At 47.4% G+C, this 25,039-nt stretch overlaps 1 protein-coding gene across 1 annotated transcript in view; it reads right to left on the bottom strand.

The window, feature by feature from the left end:
• UBASH3B (ubiquitin associated and SH3 domain containing B) overlaps window positions 1–24,797 on the bottom strand; it is a 75,990-nt gene extending 51,193 nt beyond the window's left edge. The window contains exon 1 of the mRNA XM_054803061.1: window positions 24,383–24,797. Coding sequence (XP_054659036.1) covers window positions 24,383–24,543 — 161 coding nt within the window. The 5' untranslated portion in view covers window positions 24,544–24,797. The remainder of the gene's footprint in view (window positions 1–24,382) is intronic.
• Between the last annotated feature and the right edge of the window lie 242 nt (window positions 24,798–25,039).

Below are 25,039 nucleotides of genomic sequence, written 5' to 3'. Positions count from 1 at the left end.
TACCTCCTATTCATACTAAATTCATTGGCTAAAGTCCGTATTTTCTTTTTGTTAAAAAGAAAAAGGCCAAATTGTCTGTTATCAATTTTTCCCAACCAACAATTTTTATAAGAGGAAATAGACGGTAAAGAAGCGCAGCAAGAGGGAGAAGTCAGTATTGAGGTTTATGTAATTTGCTCCGTCTCCTGCAGCGCGAACGTTTGTACCTGGGTACCGCAGTGATTAGACGTGTGATAGATGGGGAGAGAAATTGGCATTGAATTTTGGGTTCGTTAAGGAATATTCACAGGGCTGTAATTCAGGCTCAGGAATGATTTTTCCATTTTGGTTATAGGCAGATGAAGTTTTGTGAAACAAGCCACTAGGCTCCCATGGAAATGATATTTTTTAGTCCTTAAATAAAAAATAGAGAAGCCAAGAGTCTGAAAAACCTTCCGAAGCGTGAGGAGTCCTTCCTGGCCTCTCATCGTGTCACTGATGGGACTGTGCAAAGCTGCTTTTCTGTTGTTGCAAACTGACATTTTCAAGGTTGCGTGAATAAACTCTCACAACCCCCCAAAAAGTTTGATCAAAGCCAGCTCAATTGTCTGTATCAGACAGACTATTTAAAAAGACAAAAAAAAAAAAATGCTTGTGCAAAAGCGGGGAGAAATGTAAAGGCTAAAGGCTGCTCTAACCACTAAATATCAACTTCATCACCCACCCACCTCCCACACACAACTAGAAATATTTTAAATAATTTATTTAAGTGTGTCTGTATAGCAGTTAGATATTTAATGACTTAAAGGGACAGTGTTTCACTTAGGCATAAATTTGAATTTTCCGTAATTTGAAGGTAAGCATTACTCCTGCACCTGTTCTCTGAGAATTTCAGAATGCTTTACAACGCTCAGTGGATTAAACCCTACGCTGCTGTCTCAGGTAGTCATTACCCTTATTAACAGAGAGAAAACCACGGCACAAAAGGGTTTAGTAGCTAAACTTAGAACGTGGTAATTCGGTGAGAGAACAAGGAACAAAGATAATTCCCCTATCCCGCTCACTGAACATTAGAAGAAATAAAAACCCCTTTCATCTTTTTTCTGCTCCTATTGTTTGTTGTCTCAAGAATTGTCTTTTTATAGATAATAATATATTCAGGGACTTAAGGGCAGAAAGTTTAGCAGATTTGTTAGTGGCAGAATGAGGAGGACACCATTTATAAAGGAAGAAAAAAACCAGAAGTATATACAGTAAAATTTCATGTTGGAATTATCTAAGCTCATTAGAGATGAAAACATCTGACTGAGTCATGTTATGAATTTTATTAATAATGGTGAATAGTTCACATCTCTGAAATTGTCTATCCTTTTCTGTAAAGACCATTGCCTTCATACCGGTCACGGTTTGGTCCAGCTACTTCCAGGAAATTCTGATTTTCATGTGTTGAGCATATCAGCACATCTGTAGAAATTAATTTGGGTTTTATCAGCATAGGAATAATCCTGAATGTGTGTGTGTGTGGTTTATGGGCTCCCAGTCATTTTGACCTTGCCAACGGGCAGGAGAGCTGACGAAACCAAGTTCTGGTGCGCTTGCTTTTTTCACCGTACTACGCTGACCGATTTGGAAGAGAGAAAAAGAACCAAAAAACCCAACAAGCTTGGTTGGTCATTTCTGTGCTTACAGCTTGCTCGGGACAGTACACCCCCAGAAAAGGGAGAAAAAGCTGGTGCGTATGCTTCTGGCATCATTTTCCCCATCCCCCTGAAAGAGCTCAGTGCCCTCGCGGTAGGATGCTGCATTCCAGCGCAATGAGGAATCTCTGCAATAACCGCAGAGATACGGCAGCAGAGATAACGTCCCAGTGCAGTGCCACGGATGTGTCCTTCAGTCTCCAGCTACGGCCGGAGTTTGGCAGCTCTCTATGGAAACACTGAAAAGCCTCACCGTCTAAACTCACACCTATTTATAAATTCACACAAAGCTCCTCGTCAAGTCCTATGAAATTCCTCTCTCCTTTATCCAAACGCTGCCCCTGCTCACACCAGCCCCTTCGTGGGACTTCACAGAGACCAAAGTATCTCTTCCTTCTGCCGGCCATCGATTCACGTGATGTGCATAATGCCACCTGGGTCTTGCTCCCTCTTCTCCCTCCATGCTTAGGTTAAGTCCGTTACGGAATAGGCGCTGCCCGTGTCTGTAGGCTGGGATATATTGTGGGTGTCCCCATGCGAATATAATGGGGATTTTTGGTCTGGACCCAGAGTGTGACATTAGGGGAGTCTTGCCTTGGTGAGTACTTCCTTCTTGTAGTTGTCTAGGAAATACTCAGAGAACCACTTCCTGTGCTACCGATGGGGCGAGATGAGCAGTACTGCTAGTTTTGCATTCATCTGAGCCCTGAAAGACTCAGCAAAGAGCAAACAGCGTGTGGTACAACCATTTTGTTAACAGAGGGAAAATCATGATCTTTAAAGCACCGTTTTCCCCTGTATAAATACATGGTACGGAAAAGCTAATTATAGCCCCAAGGCTGACAATTATCAGTGACAAACACAAAACCCTAAACAAACCCAACAGTCATTTTCAAGAAGTTACAGAAATGCTCTTTTAATGGCATGGCACCTGAACTGTGTGTCTTCTTTCTTTTCTGCTGATGCTTACCCACATCGAATCACTGCTTAGAGGGAAAGCGGTAAGCAAGGAGGCAGTCAAGCCCTGGCAGCTGTCTGAATCTCAGGCATCTTGCTTTAATTTCGCTTTCTCGGTGGCAGATGGTAGCTTTGCAGGGGTGTTAAATCTGCTTATAACTAATAGGGTGTTGTTTCTTCGAATGCTCCATCTATTTCCACAGGAACAAACCATCAATTCTCGCTATAACATGGCACAACCCAATAGTCAAGAAACTCTGATTTGACTGGGGGGGGTGGGGGGGGGAATCACACCACCTACATCCCCAAATCCCATATCAAATAAAGAGTAATAACCCAGTGCTGTTTACTATACTTTCTCCCATCTCATGTATTCTGTGAGTTTAAGAGCTGAACCCGGTGTGCCGTTCCCCAGAGCTTTCACAGCCAGGCTCCTCAAGCACGCTAAAATATGCAGCTTGAGAGAGATGCTTTAACTTCCTTCAGGCCCGGAGCTGCTGTTTATTCAAAGGCTAAAGCACGATCCCTGCCCTGAAGTAGTACTCACAGCCTAAACAGAGAAGACAGACTGGAGTAAACAGTATTATCATCCTCGGGACCTCCTAGCATCAAAGAGGGAGCGGGTCAGATGTGTTGCATAGGTCTCAGCCCTTGTTTTACTAAGCTTTTCTTTTACAAAGCAGCGTAATTTCTGCAGTAGCGCTATCATTTCGGTTATTCCCCTTCCACATAAACTAGCACAGCCCTTGGCTATACCGGCAGCGTTCAGCTGCCCCGCAAGTCGCCCCGCGTACGTCAATCTGTAATGGCTCGAGCTGCTGCAAGGAATTGAAAGCAAAGCTTGAACGAGGAGCTTGCAGCGTTCTTACGGACAGGCAGCAGTCGGGGTCTTGGGGGAAGCAACTCCTCTGTGCGGAAAGCAGCTTTCACACAGGACACCCCACTCTGCACGCACAGGGTGGCCCCCCGACACCCCTGCCTTAAGGTACTGTAAAATGCCCTGAGGCTCTTGCATAAAAGACTATGTGTCACTGGAACCGCTCTTAATAGGTAGAGGGGCTTTATATGGCAAATAGTGAGATTTATCGTCTCTCTGCACAAACATCCAAGAACGTGGACTGTGTGATGCTGGTTTTAGCTGCAGGCTGTAATGGAACCCAATGGACTAATTCTCTCCCATCAGTATTTCCCCAGATTGTAATCCTGTAGACTTTGGCAACCCCCACCGCCGCCCCGCCCCGCCGGTCAAAGACGTGTGCAGGATGTGTGATTGTGGCGGGGGAGAGGTGGTGGTTGTAAAACTGCCCAATATTTGGTCATTCACATGACTTTCAGCTTTGCTCCCAAACTGAAAAGTGACCTGTTTGCGTGAAGCTTTTTCCATCCCGTCAGCAGCCGAATCTCCTGTCAACTACAACCGCTGCACCTGCTAAGAGCAGAACCACCAGAGATCACAGCGAAGTGGCCTTCAAACACCGTTGAGCTTTGAAGTGGCCCGTGTTTAGATTTTATTCTGCCTTCCTAGGACTATAGGGAAAAGTTTCAGTTTTAATCCCAACATCTGGTGCGCATTTGGTTGCAGAATAAAGGTTCATTCATGCTACGCATGCAGAATTCAGTCTTCGCTGTCAAAGTGCTTCCATCCACGCTTTTCTGGGAAGAGTCCTTATCCCGGTAGCCCTGCAACTGTCCCTCAACCTTTTGGCCTCTCCTGTTTAGCCAAGGATCATCTTTTTTTTTTTTTTTTTCCTTGCAAACTATACTCAGGAGAAATCCTCTTGCAATTGAAGTGACCTGCTCTGAGGAAAGAGGGGTGAAAGCGCAGCTAGCGTGAAGTCACCGGTGGTCATAGCGTGATCTCGTGGCCTTCGTTGCACTCACCTGCACACCCGGCTGAGGGTCCGCACGCTCCCCGCTGCTCAGGGGACAAGCCACAGCTTTTAGAGCAAGCTCCGCGATAAGGTGTCCGGGATGAATGAATAGACAAAAGAGGCACCAGATAGAAGTAAGGAATTCTCCCACCCACGCAGCAAATACAATGACACCTTCTTCTGCTACCAAAAGATAGCCCAGCTGTTTATTAGTCTTAAGTCACTTTTAAAACGTAGAGGCTGTGACCTTTCCATTCAGGTCGAAGGAAATCGAATGGCAGGGATCCCAGTGATTTCACAATTTGGCTCTCATTCAGATTGTAGACTATGTTAACTGCAGGACAAACTCTGAGGTCCTTCCAGTCTCTTGGTTGTGCAGATGTAAGCTCACACGGGGGTACTTTCTTCTGGATAAACTGCGCAGACCAAAGGGGAAGGCTTTGCTTCCAACTATTCCTGTATTGTCGCGTCCCCCCGCCCCGCTCGATTAACCGTTATCCATCCAATAATAAACTCAGCTCAGAATCAAGGGAATTAGGCACTGGGATTTGCTTATATCACACTTTCACATGGTTCTGTAAACTGGATTATAATTCTGTTCATCCCAGAGCTGGCTCAGAGAAGAAACACGACTGCTTTGCCTGATAATGGCTCACTCCTGTTCTTGCTCACTGATTTCGGGGGTGTCCAACCTAGGCTGGGTTCAGAATACTTTTAACACTGAAGCATCGCGCAGCCCTCGTTGCAGACTGGAGAACAGGGGAATACCGAGCAGCAGCCAGGAGACAGGATTCTCACGCTGAAACTTTAAGCTCATTTTTTTTTTTTAATCTAAAAGGGAGAAGGGGGATTTCCCACTTCTACTGAATGCCTTCCTGCTTCCCATTAGGAGAGAATTTAGCTAAATAACAGCCACCGATCCCTGTTCGTCTGGACTCTTGCAGTAACTCGCATCCTCGGCTCTCTCCGTTTCCTTCAAAAATCAATAAGACTGGACTTCTAAACTGTATTCGCTATGATCTGATTGCAAGTCAGAACTGTGCTGCCATCGATTTTCACGTGGCTTTGCAGTATTGTCTTTGAAACCTCTCCAGAAGATGCTTGTGGCCTCAGCGTAGCGCTTGATGGATTTACAGCAAGCACATGCCCTGCCCAGATGAACTATAGGTTTGTTAATACCCACTGAAGGCCAGGATTAAAAGGTATCTGATCTAAAACTTTCTGGGCTGTCAAAACTTATACTAAGATCAATAACTAAGTTTTGTCAAACGCATTTAAAAGACCTAAGGGCGTGCCATGTCCGTGCTTTTTCCCAGGTCTATCAATTTTAAAAAATATACAAGCAGCATCCCCACAAACGGCTGAGGAATAAAGGGCTTAGGTATTTTTTTGGGGAGAAGTGGGAAGGCAGATGTTTGCCTTTTTTTACCAGTAAAATTCAGTCCTCTCTGCTGAATCTTGTTTGCTAAACTCAGGTTTGGATGCTTTTCACGTAACTAGGTGTGTTTAACTGAGCCACCTAAAATAAAAGCTTAGGAGCCTTGGGCATCCTCTGGAGTTGATCTAGATGGTTATTCCGGCAACCTGAACAGATCTTAAAAGAGTCAAGGTCTTTTGTGCTTAAAACCATAAGCAAACAAACTCAAGTACTTTTCAGATAATGCATTACCGAGTGGTGGAAATTACTGGCACACAGCGTTGTGGAGGTCAAAGTATAAATGCATTAAGAAAAGGAAATATAAATTAGGATTGGCTTAGTGGTGGTTTTCAAGAATTTTGGGCCAAATGCAACGTTTGGCTCAGGAAATTTCCAAGCTGTTGATTGGCAGAGACTAAGAACAGAAGAACCGCTTAGTGGCACATTAAGCTAAATGAACCTTTCATCTAATGGGCCGTGCAAGTCTTATATTTTTATGCGTGCACATTAAAGGAAGGGCAAGCCGTTATTCTTTATAGCATGGACGAATGACTTCTGACATCTCTCGTATCCTCGCAGGCTGGCACCAATCGCTGAGTTCGGTGTGATAACCGTGGTAGAGCCCCACTGGCAGCAGGGGATTTGGGCTGCTCATTTATCACTTGTGCAAACGTGATCAGAATTAAGCCCATTCATTTCCTGAAACCACTGGCTCACATCCTGTCTATGTTCAACCATGCAATGGTGTGCATCTCTTAGATGAAACCACAGAAAACGAGGCCTCGCAAGACAATATATACACACCACTTTCCCCAAAGCACTGTTCATCTCATTAAGGGTCTGAGGGTGATTTGCTGAGTGTCCCGTTCTTTTTAAGCCCTGTCCTATGTATTGCTTGACAGCAGCCCGCTGTTACTCTAGGCCACAACTTGCAAAGCACGGCTGAAATAGTAACGTAATATATTGTGCAAACGTAAGATTTTATTAATCGGTCATCGAGTTCCTACCAATGTGGTCAGGAAGACATATACCTCATCAGAACAAGTATGTTGTAGGACAGGTTTGTGTTTCTAGTGCCAGCCCTTGCACGTAGTTTGCTTGTGGTCTGAATCGCTTAACGCTGCAGACCCTCCGCAACAGCTCGCTGGCTGGTTGGGATGTGTCGTTCAGCTTTTGTTAAGTGGTGTTTGTCGTCAGTCTCCAGGTTCTTCTCCGAACCGACAAGCTCTCCTGGCTTCTGCTGCTAATTCTGATGGTTTGGTTTGTAGTGTAGAGAGGGGGAAAAAAAAAAAAAAAAAAAGAAAAAAGAAACCCACACGTTGGCCACAAATTGCTGCCTAACTTCAACTGTACACACCCTGCATACTTCATTGTATATATTGTAGGAACACATGCTTGTGTATGTCTGTATAAATGTGTGCATATGCCTGTGTATCTATAGTAAGTAGGTATATTGCTGTGTATTTCTATAGCTACTAGCCCTAAGTAACCTCGGGGATTTTCAGCATTATGGATATGTTGTATTTGAATAGACACGCAATTGCCTTAAGATGTTTTGGGTGAGTTAGATAGCTGCAGAAGGCTTGCAGAGGTGGAGGAAGCCCTTTCCTTTCCTTCCCGGATTCAGAAATACACAGGAGACAAACTGCCCGTGTTGTGTCATGACAAGTTCCCCAGGATGGTAGTGGGGGGGGGGAGCAAACTCGAGTACCAGTGTTTGGGTGGAGGAAGGGGTCTCCAATATCTTCTAGATACTCTGTGTTATGGCTTGTAAAGATTATGGAGATGGGTAAAAGTCAGAAGTGCTCCAGGGGCTGCACTGGCCCTGGCGAGAAACCAGAAGAATATGACTTATAAAAAGTCATAGCAGTTTTAAAACTTGCAGAGTTCAGGGGGGCAGAATTAGTGTTTCTCTCCTTTGAATGCGTCATAAAGAGGAGGGGAGAGGAAGACACGAAAATCCTGTATTTCAACATTTCTTTTCACCTAAGGTGGGCCAGCAAAATCACCTTTCACCAGGGCATATTTCTGAGCACAGTTACAGATTTCTGACCTTTGTTTCCTGCCCAGAGCAAGGACAGTTGCGTGCTGCGCTCTGTCCGACACGCTCCTGGGAGAGGGAAGGGATGGAAAGGAAGCCAGGAACCGCGTTTCTGGGACGCGTTCAAGGCTGCTTCGCTGTGAGCTATCACGTCATGGGAATACGAGATTCCGCAAAAGCGGTGACCCTGAGAAGGGAAAAAATACGCCCAACAGCCCCGGCAAAAGCTGCCGATGGAGCGTGCCTGGAAGGTGTTAGCACAACAGGGAGGAAAGGTTTGCCACGCGTTTACACTAACGCTGAACAAGCTCTGCGGGGAGGGACGGCGGTGAGGGATACGCTCTGCAGCTGGACGGGAGGTCATGATGGCGACGGCCCTCTCCACATCTGCTCTTCTTGCTTCCCCAAACGCCGCTCGCAGAGACGCACCTCTGCGAACACGTCAGCTGGCACTGAAAGCCCAGCGGGGCAAAAATGGCACCGAGCTGGATGCTCACAGTGACTCAGAAACCTCCTCAAAGTCAAGCCCTCCAGTTACTTCAGCGCTTTCTGAAAACTTGAACCAGCGTCGGTAAAGCACGCTGCTCTCCGAAACCCGGAGGGTTGGGTTTCCTACTGCCATTTGCTTTATGCAGCCATTTTGCACACATGCAAAGCGGGGAAACGACTCCTCTGCTGACAGGCTGCCCGCCGTGCTTAGCTCGCACCGGGAACGAGACAGCAAAATATTTTTCCACCTCCGTCCATCCCGTTCGCTGCAACCCATGGGATGTAAACATGTGTTCAGGGCTCTCTTGAATGGGAACCTAAACGTCCTCCTCTGCGTGTCTTAATAGATCCCATTTAGCCATCAGCATACAAGATTCATTGTCACCAACTATTGCAAACATTTACGTGTTCTCTTCTCAGCCTGGTCTTCTGACCAGCCGAAGCCATGCCAAGCTCGCTGGCCAGGCTAATCACGTTTCCTGGCTGAAGCTAGTTTATAGATGACTTGGATATCACTAGCGCACAAGCGAGGGAGGAAAATCAATGCTTACAACCCGATTCAAAGGCTGCTGAATCCAAGGGAATGATTCCTCTTCGAGCCAGCGTGCTCTGAATGAGGCTAGACAAAAGAAAGCTTTGACGGCGATTGATTTTTGAGGGAAAGGAGCTGCCTCTTTTGCTAGGTTTGAAAATGAGTTGTTTAAATATAAAGGCAAAATCCATGCCGGCTTGGGGAAGGTGATTGTGGCTGTGCAGAGGTTGCGATGATGAGACGCAGGCAGGCTCCAGTCTCTAATGAAGACAATTGAGAGGGGCTGTGCTGGATATACAGAAGTACTCTGCTGTGAGAAATGAGACGGTGAGAACTGATAATGAGAATGAAGAACTTCCTTTGATTATTGCTTCTCATTTCCTATAATGCAATCTACATCTTTAAAGAAAGCTCTTCTGTTATATCTCAGATCCCCTTGCCTCCTCCGTGTGGTTAGGAGATCTTAAGCACTAGTATTGAAAAAGAAAGGTTAACCTGAATAAGGTACAATATAAGCCTCTTTTTCTTCTGACTTACATGCCACGTTGATGCAATGTAACACCACAGGTGTGAGTGGAGCCATTTCAGATGTACAGCAAAACCTGGCAGGCAGGAAAGTGCAGAATGGGTACGTGGTAGCAGCCAACGTGGTGCTGGGAGAATTGCTGAGAACGAAAAGGAGGTGATGGCTGACCCCATCCTGGGCTGGTCCTGGGTTTCACATGGGGACCAGGGCAGGACTGTACTTGAGGTTTCTTCTAAAAAAGACAGCTGGAAACAAGGTGGGATTGTTGTGTGTCTGGATGCCTAAATACTTTTGAAAATCTAACCCCAAATCACCTTTGAAAACAGCAATTGAATTCATAGATTATGTTAGACGTGTCATACCGGGTTGTCTATGCAAATTGGACTGGTAGTTCGGCTTTGGACAAATCGCACAGAATCAGTTTGTCAAAAGCAGGTGCTGATTTTGAATGCTTCCTTTGCACTTGTGCAAGGATTTTCAAAGACGGCGAGCGTGACGCATCTGGGATTGGATGTGCGAGCGCTCACACGTGCCCGTTTTTACATGTTCAAAACTGAAAAACTGAAAGCCACTTTTGAAAACAGAAGCTTAATCCTTATGCACTTGCAGTTTCCGTATCTGTGAAATGGGGATGGCGATAACACTTATCACCCTGCTGATGGCAAAGCAAGCTGCGGGAAGTTTCTCTGTCTTCCTTAGACTGCAGTGGGTGGCAGAACATTCACAGTTTTTATGGAGCAACGTCTGTACTTGAAACCCTGCTCCTTTACAAGCTGCAGATCAGGGACATGGGCAACAGCACGGGCAGCGGGTACAGAAATAATTAGAGCCAAATAATGGAATTGCGCGTTTCAGAACAAACAGGATGCACGTATACATGTAAAAGGAAAAAAAAACCTTCTTGATTAACACACAAGAGGAAATGAAATTAGAGAGACGCTAATCCAGATAACCAAATCGAGCAGTTCTAATGTGGGATGGCAGTTAGCTAATGGTAACAACAGCAAAGGGCTATCAGCAAAGCTCCACACCCTGCGCCGCAGTATTTAAAACCAAAATCGTTTCAAAGGCACGAGCTAGCCGCGCATTTACCCGCCTGAGTAATCTCAATTAAAACCAGTGGAATTACTTATGCGTTTGAACTCAAGCAACACGTTTGAATGCTTTGCCAGATTGGCGCCTAAATTCATCCCGGTTTCCTCCCTGAAGGTGGGATCCGGCGGGGGAAGCCTGTGGGAACCTGCGTGGCTCCTCAGAGCGCGCTGTTCAAAGGATGACATTCCCTCTGCCCGGCGTGCTGCTGCAAAGCTCGACTTTGCCTTAAACCTCGGAAGCCGCCGGCGTGTTTGTACTCTAGGCATACCTTTAAACTACTCTTCGGCAGTGGAAACAACTCTGCCCAGACCTTGCGGGGCGTAGAGATGGGGTGCTCCTAGGATTCGCCAATTGTTTTCGCACCGACCACCGATAACAATAACAGAAAAGTCCTAGTTTTCAGGATTTTTCATTCCAACCGAAAACTTGTCTCTGCTTTGACACATACCTCGAAGCAAAGGGACAATTATCTAGTCACAACATTCAGTGCCATTTGCATAATCTCATCTAAATTGTTCAACTGCTTCAAATGCTTTTGTGATTAGAAAGACACTCCGCAAATAAACTGACTGCATGTACCTGACACTCAAAACTAATGTGTTGCAAGGGAAAGATAAAGCAGCATGGAAAAAGGATTCCTTCCTTACCATTACTTACACCCAACCTATGAAACCACAAAATTTCATGTCTATTACTGAAATGAAAGTCACATCAAAGGTCCTGTAAGACTTGGGGATATGCTGCAGCAAAATTGAAATAATATTTCGTAGGTGGAAAGTTGAGCTAGATGCCTGGAACAGTATCTAATTGCCACATAACAGTACATTTTTGTGTTATTTATGGCCTGATGGCAAATCCAAATTACCGAGATCTAAACCCAGTATTGCAGGAGAGTCTCTGTCCTCAGGCAAATACCTTATAATGCTTTCATGCTTGTTGGGAGGTGTTTAATTTGCAGAGACGCTGAGCATCAGTTAGCCGAGGTTTTCCAGAGTGGCTGCTGATGTTAGGTAATCCATTTTGGACCTCTGAAAGGGGCTTGGTATCCAGACACAGCAAAGCACTCGGGTTGCATAGTTAGTTTCTTTTGGTGAATCAACTCTCATTTGCAAGGGAAAAAAAAAAAAAACCACCACCAAAACAAAACCCAGCAGTACAACTTTCTCCCATGTGCTAAGTAATGTTTTTTGGGTTTGGTTTTTGGGGTTTTTTTTTGGCTTTTGGTGATCTGAGGGGGGAGTCATGCCCTTTTTATGGTCCATATACAACCCCCGTGCCCCATCACTATCGTAGCTCGCACCTTTATATTCCCAATCTTTAACGTATTTATCCTCTGAAACGCCTGTGAGACGGGGAGTTACCATACTCCTCCCCCAGTGGGCACCTGAAGCCAAAAGAAAGAAGCACCTTGCCCTTGAAGCTGGCTGTGGTGTGCAAGGAACCGCGGTAGATGTTTCTTCTCCTAAGGCAGCAGCCGGTCTGCTGGGCAGGCTGCTCTGCGGCAGCTCTCGCTGCGTTGCTCGCTCGAGCTTCCTGTTAGATCTGACAAAAGTTTCCCACTGACCTTTAGCTGTCGGAAAGGATGATACACAGACCCTAGCGACTGTGTCCTCCCCACTGCCCCCCACTCCCGTAGAAGTAAGGGAGGGCGTTAGGTGCTCAGCTTGGGTGCCGTGCTCTGGCATACGCTGCCCTCGTCCCTTCCCATTATCTGCACGGCCCCGCCGGCCGTCAGGAAGGACTGAAATGACATCTCTGCCATCCTTCTCCCCTAGAACAAGCTGGTGACAGCAGGCATGTAAAATTCTTAAGCTGTCGTCCAGGGAAATCCTATCACACCTGGGCAAGCTCCTAGTCCTATGGTTGGAAAGAGGCACCGGCACCAACAACGGGAGAATTTTATCTCCGTTTGTCGGGTAGACTGGTGGAGCAGAGGTGTGGGGCGAATGGAGGGAGGAAAAATCTTTAAGACATGGCAATCCCATGCTAACCGATCTCTAAGCCCAGAGCATCCCGGTACCTACATCTACATGTAGTTCTGCCAATCTGGCCTCGGGCTCTTGCAGCCCGTTTCTGCATCATCCTAAAAGACCTATTCATTTTTTTCACGCGAGAAGCCTGGTGAGACGCGTTTCTTGGGCACTCAAGTTGCGAAGACGCAGCCTAGGCTAAAATCAAAGGGGCGATGCGCCAGCAGAAGTTTCCCTCCGTGCGATGCACTTTCGGAGGAGTTAAAGGCGGTGCGAATGACCGCCGTCAAATGTTGGTGGCCATAAGGGAATCAAACAAAAGCCCAATCACACCATGCACTTCCAACACGCCATCCTCTCCCTTAGAATTCCCAAGGGCTTAAAATGCTTTGATCCCGATGAGGATCAGCAGCTTTGGGGCAGGAAGCGGCGGAAGTTGGAAAGATACATTGACCCCCAAAGTCAGGGTCTTCATAGGAAGTTAATTCCTCTCTCAGAGATGGCATCTGATGAACTTCTTTGGGAAGCTGGATGATGAAATGGAGAATTCTTATAAACACTGACCTTTCCATTTGCAGCCAGAAAATTTTACCTTAGGGAGAAAAGAGGAAATACCATGGGGGAGTGGTTCATATTCCTCCCCCCCTCCAAATTGCACTGTTTTTATAAAATCAAAGTAAGACTTAAAATACCCCCATACATCTGGTTTCAGGTTGGTGTCAGGGGTCCCAGCTGTGCCGCTCACCCCACACGGGAGGTCTCCCGTACGCATCAGGGCTAAGAGGGGATGAAACAGAAGAGAGAGGATGAAACAGGACAGAGGACGGATGCCGGTGGAGCAGCGAACCTGTAACTGCCGTTAACACCGGGAGGAAACAGCATCAGCTGTCCTGTGCGGTCGCAGCACCAGCTATCTGCCCGCTGCGTGCACGATTCGGGTCTCTGTGGACCCATCCTGACTCATCCCCTCCCCAAGCCTGCTGCGCTTGGGTGACGTGTTTCAGACCCAAATAATCAGGGTACCTGGGGAACCAGCTGCACCCGCGCCGCACGGGAAAATATTATTATTACGTGCACCAGCTCTGGGAAGCACTGAGGTCCCCCCCCGGCCCCCGGTGCTCCCCGAGCGCACAGCGGCTGGGCAGCGAGTAGGTACGCTGCGGTGCAAAGCTGGAGTCGCTATTTATAAAAGACCCTGTGGCCCCAACATATAAACGCACCATAAATAGGTGAGAAACACCTGAGGTTTTATACTTTTCTCCCCGAGGCGTTGGTGCTGATTCTTATTTACACACAGGCTCTTTGCGTTACCTGAACTGTTTCTCTAAAGGGAGCTTTCGTAGCAATGAAAGTCGAGTTATTTCTGGGTAAGATCCTCAGCTGGTGCGCGTTAGTGTCGCTCCAGCAAAGCCAATGGTGCTGGGCCGATTTACACGGCCGGAGGCTTCGCCCTTTAGAACGTGAATGTATTTATGATACAGCTACGCTATGGGAGGGGGTCACAGAGGCTGTAAAGGGAATATAAATGTGTCTTGTAAGGTGCAGCTGTGAGTTACGTTTATTCCAAGGCTTGTTTCTGTTGCCCATGGACCAGTGTGATTATGAACCAGATCCAATTCTTCTTTGGTTTGCGATTTCTTTGAACGGTGGCTGGGAGAACTGACTGCAACTTCTCCATGAGTAATATGTTGTGATTTGACACTCGCTAGGACTTGGCAGCTACTCTCAGAAAGAAATATTGATTGCAAAGAATAAATTCAATATAATAGTAGAACAAGGGAGCAGGACATCATTGACACCATTTACAGCCTGCAATTCTGGAGCGCCCTTTGTCTCGACTGGATGGCAAATGTTAATTAAGGTGCCCTCTCTGGCATCAAGCGACTTGATGTATCGTCTCATTTGAAATTTTTCTGTCTGTAAAATGGGAACGGCACTTATTTCAAAGTAGCTGTTCGTAACAGTGCCATTCTGATGCAGCTGTGAATTTCACCCGTCAATCTAACTCGCCGTAACTATGGGTAACGACTGGGAGTAAAGGATTTTGGAGGCAATGCTGGGATCACTGCCTGTCAGCAGGAGGTGATACTGTCTGCTTCCTCGTGTGGCCTCTCCCTATCCTCCTCTCTAGAGACATTTTGCTCTTTCTGGCTTTTTTTCAGATTGCCGGCTCTTGGAGCAGGGCTGATGTTTTCCTTTTCTGTTTGTACAGCCCCCAGCACAACAGGATTGCGGTGCATAAAAATCAGGCTTCTACTCGCCGGTGCCATACAAGGGACACACGGTACTAGTGTTTCACGTCAGCACAAATTCAGGGCTTGAAATTCGCGTCATGGAACCGATTCAATCGCTCTCGATAAAATGAGGAACAGCTTAGAGGAAAAACAGTGCCGCTTTATCTATTTCAGGTATTTCCAATGCCATTGAACGCATCCCCCTTCATGCTCGGTAGGAACGTATCGAACATCTCGATCGCAGCCATTCAAGAGAAGCACGTGCTCAAGGGCTTTGCTCAATCAGGCCATTAATGAGATTTATGTCATTTAAGAACTTGCTGTATCTCACTAGGTAGAGGAGAAAGAAAATAGTCATTTTTACAAATCAGGAGATGAAAAATCTCTCTGAAACACGCCCGCCTCTACACTGGCAATTATTTCGCAGTCACCAACCACAAATGATTAATTCTGCACTATCACGAACTGCAGAGCCTCGCTAATGCTACACGAAAGGGAAGACAGCGGCACTCGCCTTGCGTTTGGTAGCGGCAGGGGGACGATGGGTGTGGGCGAAATACGGCTAAAACCCCTTTCGATGTCGGGCTCTGAAAGGCCAGGGTGTTGATCAGAGCTACCTGGTTTTGGGTATGCCTCTACATTTCTAGCACCGAAGACAGATATCCCAGCGTTTACTCGGGGCTGCTGTTTGCTCGGTCGCATGCGTAACCTTTCACTAGCATTTTCACGCTCGTCTCCCGCTGACGGGGGCTGGCCTGCGAGGTATTTGTGCTGGCAGTGACAGGAGGCTTCAGCCCCAAGGACTTGAATTTGGTGTCTGGGGAAAGCAAAGACATCAAACGCGTCTCCTGCCGCTCGTTCCAGGTTCCAGTTTATAATTGCTTGCTTTCTGTTTCAATTTGACGGTGCTGCTCGGTGGGTGACAGAAACCACTCAGGTCCTGACAATACCTGTCAGGATATTGTCATATCTGCACATGCAACTCTGCTCTCCATGCCTATCTTTGTTCTTTTGGGCATCCTTGTGAAAAAAAAAAAACAAACCCAACAAAAACCAACCAAACAAAACAGGGAAGGCTGAGGCTCCCCGGGGAACGGAGGAGTGATGACTCCTGCTCCCTAGGTGTGCGAGATCGACACCTCTTAGGTGCACACTGGCAGTTTTGGGTATTTCAGAGGTACCTTAAAAAGCGCCTTTTGCTGCTGGGTCTTGTCAAAGCTTCAGGAGAAATATTGGGAGAGCGGACTTGAAGGGACAGCGCCTGTGGCTTACGAACATAGACAAGAGGTGCAAGATGTCTAAAACACTCTTTACGTCGGTTGTCAGCTGCTTTGCCGCGGTGACTTTAGCCATTCCCTCAACCCACCCTACTATTTCTTGCTGCTCTTTTTTTTTTTTTTTTTACCCCCCCTCCGCTTTACGCTGCTCTCTAAATTCAGTCTTTGTGCACGACCGGGCGGCATAGGATACGGTGGGGACAGAATAATGCCAAGCAAAGCCGAGGTCTATTCTTTTCAGGTCTGTTTATATAGGGGGTGAGTTAAGACACAGGCGCTGTGTCGCACCCCTTTGTAATGCACAAAGCCCGCAGCGAGTCTTGGTGATGGAATCCAAAACACTGTCAGCTGCTAAACTACAGCTCTTTTGATGACTCTGCTTGTTGAGGATAATTAGACTGGTGCAGTACAGACACACACACACGGATGTCTCTATTCTTTTTGCAATTGCAGAGCGCATGCTGTGAATCCACTATGAGCGCCGGTTAAAACCTGGGGCAACGTTTTCAAGTGTGAGCAAGACTTGGGAGTCTAAGATTCACTTTCAAAGGTGACTTAAAAAACACAAGTCTCATCAGGAGACAGCACTTGACATTTAAAAGCACCAATTTTTTTTTTTTTTAAACTTTCGCTCATGATCTTTCAAAGAGCGGGATTCCCCCCGTGTATTTATCAGTGAATTTATTCAGGAGGACCCAAGGGCTGGCAGCACCCTTCAAGCATGGGTTCTTGCGTAGCAAAGTGGCAGCAGTAATCTAGGGGTAAACTTCCAGAGAGCTTTATAAGGAAGCGCTGCAGAATTCTGCAAAAACGGGCCAACACCCTGCCACTGCCACCAAGCCTCCAAGGGGGAAGAAGAATCAGCATTTTATGCAAACAAGGCTCCATTCAAATAGTCCATGCTGGATATCTGAAATCATGAGTTTCTCTAGTGAGTCTTTGTCTTGAGAATCTCTTCAGTAAATTTATACCGGCTCCTGACAGTAGTATCAGGTCTGTGAAGTGAGAGAAAAAGGGACAGAAAAGGAAAAAATAACCTTGGCATCTGTAGCACTCGAAACTGATACGTAGCGTGAAAGGGAATTGCACGCTAAGGATCGAGTTATTAACTCCGTGGGGTTTTGACACAGAAGGCACAAAGCCGTTTTTCAGGCTCTGTCAGTGACATGTGGGGTCTGGGTTGCGCTTTCTGAAGCTCCTCTCCTTCCTAGTGCAGAGGGTAGGATCAAGTTCAGGACCTTTGCTCCAAGACAAAAAAGTCATCAGGGAGACAGAAGCACAAGCAAACGTTTTCTTGTCACCATGTCATTTTACTACCGAAACGAGCTAAGTACCGAGGGACCAGGAAGCTACCTGACATCGCTTACGGTGTTTGTCAAAGTCAGATAGCCCTGAAAAACACATCTCAGAAATCCAGGAATTGCTGTCCTCTGGCTGACTTGCCACTGAACCAGGAACTCACTGCGTATGGTGATGCTAGTTAAGACATTTAAATATGAGATCCCAATGAAGCACAGTGTGTGAGCGTACTGTGAAGGTGTTGGGTTTTTCTTTTCTCCCCTGAACACGTGCAAGCTTGCTTTCTGGGCAGCTAGCATTGCAGTGACTCGCTGACCTTGGCTCTACTGTGAGCAATCTTTGCATAGGGATGCTCTGTCCTTCAACAATTTTCTCCATGTTTGCGGCAGAAGCATTTTCTTTGTCGATATCAGACCTGAATATCTGATTGTTCCACTTCTCCCAACTATCAGATATGATTAATGGCAGTTACGTATACAGTATCCCGAATCACCGAGGTAATATGGAGCGCTACTGCTGCCATTATCATTTCAGAGTGTGATCTTATCACAGGAATGACTTCTTCAGCCTCTGGTAAGAGAAGGTCTCTCTCCATTTAAAACTTTTATACAATGCCGTGGAAACAGATGTTCTACTTAGACCAGTTAAGTAAGTCTTCTGATTAAACTAATTGACTGAAACTCTACTGATTTAGGCGCAAGTGCCAGCCTAACTATGGATTTAACATATATATCTAAGCTTCTCTGTGCCTCGGTTTCCAGACTATACAGTGGAAATAAAAAGCCCTCTATGTTTTACCACTTTAGATCTTTAAAGTAAGGAACTGTTTGATAGAGATCTCCCCCATACCAAACACAATGGAGCTGCTGGCACGTAAGAGTCTGAATACTGCAGTAATCATCGCTCGGTCCCACAGCAGAAAACTGCAATAAAGCCAACGGAAAAAAAAAAAAAAAAATCCATATGAAGAGCAGCCATGGGACTCAGTCCCAAACGTATGTTTGCTCAAGCCTTTCTCCAGTGCACCTTCCTGGCAGCTGCTAATTCGATCGCAGTATCCATGTTCCGCTGCGCAGTGCAGACCTGTTGGATCCCTTCCAGCACAGATGTACAAAATTGTTCAGAGGCCTCAGTGCCGAACCTAGGAATTGCAATACATGAACTAGACCAGTTAATTGCTCAAACTGTTGCTCAAGTTACAACGCAGAATCTCATCTGTTAAACCCCGCCGTGGCCAAAGACCTGCCTGCCCCATAACTTCTCACAAAAGCTTCGACGGGCGCATAGAAAGGGAGGGTTGCGGCGGGGGAAGCAGATCTTGTCCAAGTGATCTACCAAAGGGCGCACCTCCAGCAAGTTCTTCCTCTTGCACTATTTGCAGAGCATAAACTGGTCACAAATGCTTCCTACGAAGCTCCGACTTAAAAACGTCCATCGGTCTGATGGCTGATACACAGTACTGGAAATGGAAGTATTTTGGTTAGACAGTTTCTCTACCGCATGGTCCAGTGGCTCTGGCCAAGCCCATGCCCCACTGTCCTGAACGACGGGCACAGACGGAGCATTAGGGGAAGCTTTTGCCTAAGCCCTTGTGGCTACACCACCTGGATTTTCTCTCCAGTAGCTGAAGGTTTCCTCCAGCGCTGTTAACAAAGTTAGAAATCCACTTGCAGTGTAGCCTTCTGAACTGTTGCTTCTAGAAGCATTTCTACCCATCAGCTTCTTCACTTGGGATGGGGTTTCCCTCCACAGCCCAGGCCAACACAAGTCACTGCGAATCATGGAAACCCTTCTAAAGCTTGGGCTTAAGTGGGACTTGGGGGATGCCTACGCTGTGGGCTGGTCCATCGTAGCAGCATGAATTTCAGCCAAGAGTATTTGCAGAAATCTAGTACCCCGAAGGCAAGGCTGCGGAGGAACAAAAACCACTTCAAAATCAAAAGATTATCCGCAGCACTTTTTTTCCATGTAGTATTTTCCCAAATCCAGCTCAAACCATAGAGGAATGAGAGACTTCGCAGCCTTTCTGTGCTGAAATACTGCTACGTTGCTAAGTCTGTTACTAGGCAAAACATGTTTTAGCAGCCTAGAAAACATTTTCAAAACACAAGAGAAGATTTTACTGTTTGTAAACTGGATCCGAGCTTCTTTTCTTTGAGAATAATGAAACTCTTAATACTCCTAAATTCTCATACTTACTGAGAAAGCAAATCGTAATCAGACTGGCTTGGTTCTATTCAGGACCAGGGGAAATGTGGTACAGCTTTGCGAATTAATAACTCCTCTTCATGCCCACGAACACTGAGTTAAAACCCAGGCGGTCTTTTGTGGGAGGGAGGGAGGGAGGAGGAAATGCGTAGCGTAGGGGAAGCAGTGAAGTTGATTCACGGTAAACTGTACAATATTCCTGTCTATCCCATTTTTATGATGGGGAAAGTGTTTGCAATTATGTCTAGCGTCAGCAGATCCAGCCAGGAGCACAGCGTTACACGTCGAACCAACGTTACGGACCTGGCTGTACAACATGGTCCCCCTTTTTCAGTATGAGATGATGGGAAGGAACATCAGTTTGGTTTTGGAAAGCTTTGCCACCTGCGTCAAGACCAGCGCTCATCTCGTACGCTTATCACAACAGAGAGCGTGGCATCCAAAAAAAGCATAATGCCTTTAATTTAAGTGTTCTGCTTATGGACAGTGATTTACCCAGTTTGAGTAATGACAGGGGCCAGAGAATTATCTTCATTTTTCTAGGTCTGGATCTCTTCTAAAACAGTAGCTCGGGGCTGCGGCTTGAATTCAGAGTTGTGTGCAGAAACTCAAGTAACATTTTAAATTTTATGTATTTATATATTCATGCGCACCCAGAATTAAAACAAAGAAAGCAGGATTTTTTTCTCAGACTAGAATTTTAACTTTCTGGTTTTTTGAGGATGTTTTGGAGGAGTTTAAATTCCGACTTGAAACTTTTAAAACTGTGAATCACTGAACTCACAGATTCTGGAGCCACACTGATTTCTGCACCATGCAGGCTAGAGGATTTCAACTGCTTATCCCTGTATTAGTTCCAATAACTTAAGTTTGGTCAAAAGCCTTCTTCCATCCTGAAAAAAACAAGCAGTCCACTCACTAAAATTTTCTTATGTTTAGTGTTTTACAGCTATTCATGTTGAACATAGATTTTTTTAATCGCTTGTACATGTACAATGGTTTTAAGCGATCCCCTGTGGTTTCGATGGCCTGTAAACTACATTGTGCTTCCCCTTCTATTTACTGTCAGGAGTAAATAGCTTTATAGGGATTATTACCCAAGGATGAGGGGTGCTGGCACTCACATTAGATCTGTGGGTGCAATCACCGACAGCAGATCCATAACAAGAGGAGACACGGTATTTCGGGGCAACTGGGACAAAATAGTTGTGTGAAATCTCTTTCTAGAGGAAGCTTGTTCTTGCGTTTAGGGTCTTGAGATCTGGTTAGACTTTTGTGTGACCCTGGGTAAAATGTGTGTCTCAGCGCCCAAATTGCAAAACGGCAATCATAACATCACATTTGCCTTCCTCGTTTAAATCAGAAACAACTTGGGGATAGGGACAGCCTCCTCCTGCGCGACTAGACAGTACGTAATATAATGGGCTAATTGCAAAATAAAAAAAATAATGATTGTGTGCTGACAAAAAAAAAAACCAAAAACCAAAATAGAACAACTCTTCGCGGTAATAGTGCAAAGCGATGACATACTACAGTAGTTTGAGCAATTGCCATCCACAAGTAAATGCATCCGAAGGTGGTTTGTACATCACTGCATCACCGTGTAATTCAGAATAGCCCAGCTGAACTGAAGCTGTTGCTGGGAAGGAGGAAAAGAGACAGATGGACATCTCTGCTCTTCTACCTGGGCCGACAAGGACTTTGTGGGGGCCTGGGGAAAACCTCCAGCATCTCAGTCTGCGTTGTGGGACGCTGACATCAGTGGAGCTCCGTTAATTTCAATACCTGCTCTCAATTTATCTTAGTTCAGAAAGGAAGGATATGTCCTTCTCTGACGGACCCGTTACCCCCAGTCCCCCATAAGCCACATGTAGGATGGACAAATAAAGGCTCATTTAATAACACCTTGATTTGAACAAAAGATCCACGGCAGTTTTGCACTCGATGCCTGAAGCGTAAATGCCTATGACATCCTTTCTTGGTTTCAGCCTGGCTTGTATAATTTTCTACCCTTAACTGAGCTAACTATCCTAACCATCCAGTAATACTTGGAAATCGTATTTAGTCTGTCACCTTTGATTATTTTAGCATACATAGGGTGGAAGTGGCTTGCCCAAAGTAACACGGAACCAGGAAAATAAAATGAATATGAGAATCCTCAGCCCCTGTAAGCAGTGCGAGCCCAGGATCGTCCTGGCCATCTGAGCTCTTATTGCCGTTATAACCTGTAAGCTTGGAGAAGTATTATCAAATAATTAACAGTTTCGGTTTTGAAGAGACAAAGGCTGACCTGTCCGTTGGTAGGGGTGCGAGGTAGGTGAAGTTACTCGAGCTGAATTAGAAGCTGAAAGTTAGGCAATGCGAGTACTCCCCAGGATCTCAGTACTGTCTCAATACCACATCTGAAAACAGCACTCTTGTGATCTCCGGGTAGCTCCCGCGCCTCTTCCCCTGGCTTCAACAGTCCTCTCTGTCCCCTGCCCCAATCAATGCCCCCACCCCCAGCTCTAACAAGAAGCCGTGAGGCCACCGATGCCAACAGCGATGGCATTTTGTGACGTGCCTGACAGACTAGTCTGACAACTTGGCGCTTTGTTTTGCGCAAGCCATCCAAACAGATGGTCACCACTTCTAAGCACCAGTCTGGCTTGCGTTTGTACGCAGGATCTGCGGGCGCAGGTCTGAACTCCCCCGTTTCGCTGAATTCTCTTGTCTCCTGTTGTAACTGTGGCTTTGGGGTAGAAAACAGGGGTGGGAGAGTTTTGGGAGAAGACTCAGAAGGGCTTTACTCTAAGGCTACTTCTTAATAACCTCTTTGGGAGACAGTGTGGTTTTTACCTCCTTGGCAACTCAGAAATCTCTTTCATTCACACTTGCAGAGCAATATGCTGCGGGTGCAAAAGCAGCTTCTGGGAAGCAGTGACCTTTAGGGAATGTCCTTTTGCCACGCGGTCCTGTCTCCCACGCCTCTGAACCTGCGTGCCATTTCATAGCGTGCCCTTGGTGGCAGTACTTAGTCATTTGGGTTTATTTCCGTTTTGCTTCTTATCTGAATTTTAATGATTAATTATTTGTAGTATTTCCAGCAGGCTGGAATAGGGGCACTTAATTGCTACTTCAGATCGGTAGAGTGGCCCTCTCCCAGCAGACAGCTGACTTGTCTGTCAGACAGGGTTATATCGCAGCATCTTGAATTTTAGTATCGAGACGGTTTTACCTGGCTGGCGGGTTATATTCGCAATAAGCATGCTTTGCAGTTGGGGATATTTTATGCCTTTCTCTGGCTTGCTCTCTGTGTTTAACCTTCCCTAGCTTGTGTGATGAAGCTTTGGGTCCATTTTTGTCAAATGTTAGCGTTTTCTTGGGCAAGAATATGAAGCATAGACCTAGTTCCTCAGCTAACAGGTAAGGCTGGGGATAACTCGTCAGCCTTGATGGCACTGTTGTACAGGTAATAACTAGTTTCATTCATAGTATCAAGTTGTTTTTTTTTTCTCTAGCTACACTGAAAGATGCACATCTGTTTTTCCAAACGAGCAGAGCACGAAGTCACCGGTCTCCTACTGTCTGCGTTTGCAGGCATTGTATATAAATGCTGTATGTTGATTTTGATAGATAACTATAGATCACTGACAGACATAAGGAGCGTAAGTAGGACAATGGAAAACACACATTAGATTTTCCGTATGTGCTAGTGGATCCACGGTAATCTCATGAATCCACAGATGACATATACCCCTAAAACTGCATGTGCATATCTCCATATTTATAAAAAAAACTGCACAAAGACAGGCTGCAAAACCACCGAGTTCTGCTTGGTATCAACAACAAAAGGAAAACTTAAACAGATCAAGGAATCATCCAAATCCCCGCTGGTTTCATTTGCACCCTGAAGCGCGCGGTCCCACTTCAGGAGTCACTATATTTAAAACTGGGAGAGTCATTATGAAGTTATCATTAGGTTGCTGCCTAATTAATTTAAAGCATGAGCACATGCAGGGAGATTACACCAGGGCATTGCTAAATTGGGCAAAAAAGCCCTACCACTTCGGACTATGGAAATTTTCTTCTATCGCTCCGTTCCTTTTTGGTTGACTTCTACGTGGATTAAAGAAAATCTCCCGGGCGACCGAGTCGGCCAAAGCAATTGCGCCAAGGACTATTTACTACCAAAGCACAGGGAGCGACGGGCTCCGATTTCAACTGGGGATGGCAAAACATTGCCTCCCTGCCGATCCCAAACTTTGCAAGCGGGCTGCTCCGGGCCCTTCAGCACCCCGGCTCCCGCGGGCGGCGGGGACGTGATGCGGTGCGCCCCGGGACGGCACCTGCCGCCCTCCCCCCCCGCCTTCCCCGGAGCCGGTTCCCCGCCCCGGAGCCGGGGCTGCGCTCCTGCCTGGCTGCGACGGCCGCCGGGAGATGCGACCCGGCGCATCCCTCGGCCCGTACAGCATCCCGGACCGCTCCGGGACCGCATCCCCCGCTGTCCTGGCCGCTCCGAGAAAGCATCCCCGGGCCGCTCCGGGAGCGCATCCCCTCTCCCCGCTGCCCAGGCCGCTCCGGGAGCGCACCCCCCCCCCCCGCCCCCCCCCAATCCCCCGGCCGCTGCCCGGCATCCCCCGGCGGCCGGAGCTCCCTCCCGCCGGCTCCGCGCCGCACCGCCCGCCTGTGGCGGTCTGGAGCAGCGAAGCAGAAAGGCGCCCGTCGCTTCTCGCCGCCGTAAAACGAAAGGCGGGGGGGGGGGGGGAGGGAAAGAGCCGCGGGGAAAAAGGGGCCGTGCGGCGACTTACGCCCGGGCTTTGGGGAAGCCCATTGACAGCAGGATCTCCAGCGACGAGCCATGTTTGATGGTCCCCGCGCGGTGCTGCCGGTTCCGCCGGGGGATGACTTTGCTGTACAGCTCCTCTTTGGCAGCCATGGCGTGCGGTGCGGGCTGCCCGCGCTGGGCCATCACGCAGCCATCTCCGCCCGCGCAGGGCCATGCAACACCCGCAGCGCCCAGCGCCCCGCCGGGGGCCGGGGCAGGGCCCTCCTCCTCCGCCCCCAGCCCAGCCCAGCTCGGCGCGCCCACCCGCGGCCCCGGCAGCCGCCACACGTGCGAGCCCCACGCAGCCCACGCCGCCACCGGCGACTTCTCAAAGGATCGGCGGGCGGCGAGGAGAAGCCACCCGCGCCGCGGCCCCCGCGCAGCCCGCCCCCGCTCTTAAAGCCGCCTCCGGGAGGGCGGGTGCGGCCCTCGGCGTGGAGCGGCAGCCTAAGCCGGCACCCAGCCCCACGCCGTCCCCGGGGGCTCGGGGCGTGGGAGGAAGGGGGGGTGTGTGGGGCGCGTGTCGGGGCGCCCACCCGCCGTGGGAGCTGCTCGGGGGGATGCGCTGAGCGGGGCCGCTGCTGGAGCAGAGAGGAGAATTATGGCTTACTTTAAAAAAACAAAAGCACGTGCACAAACA

Source organism: Grus americana, chromosome 24 (assembly GCF_028858705.1).
Source record: "Grus americana isolate bGruAme1 chromosome 24, bGruAme1.mat, whole genome shotgun sequence".
NCBI lineage: Eukaryota > Metazoa > Chordata > Aves > Gruiformes > Gruidae > Grus > Grus americana.
Note: the sequence above shows the minus strand (reverse complement) of the source record. Positions and strands in the feature narration are given on the sequence as shown.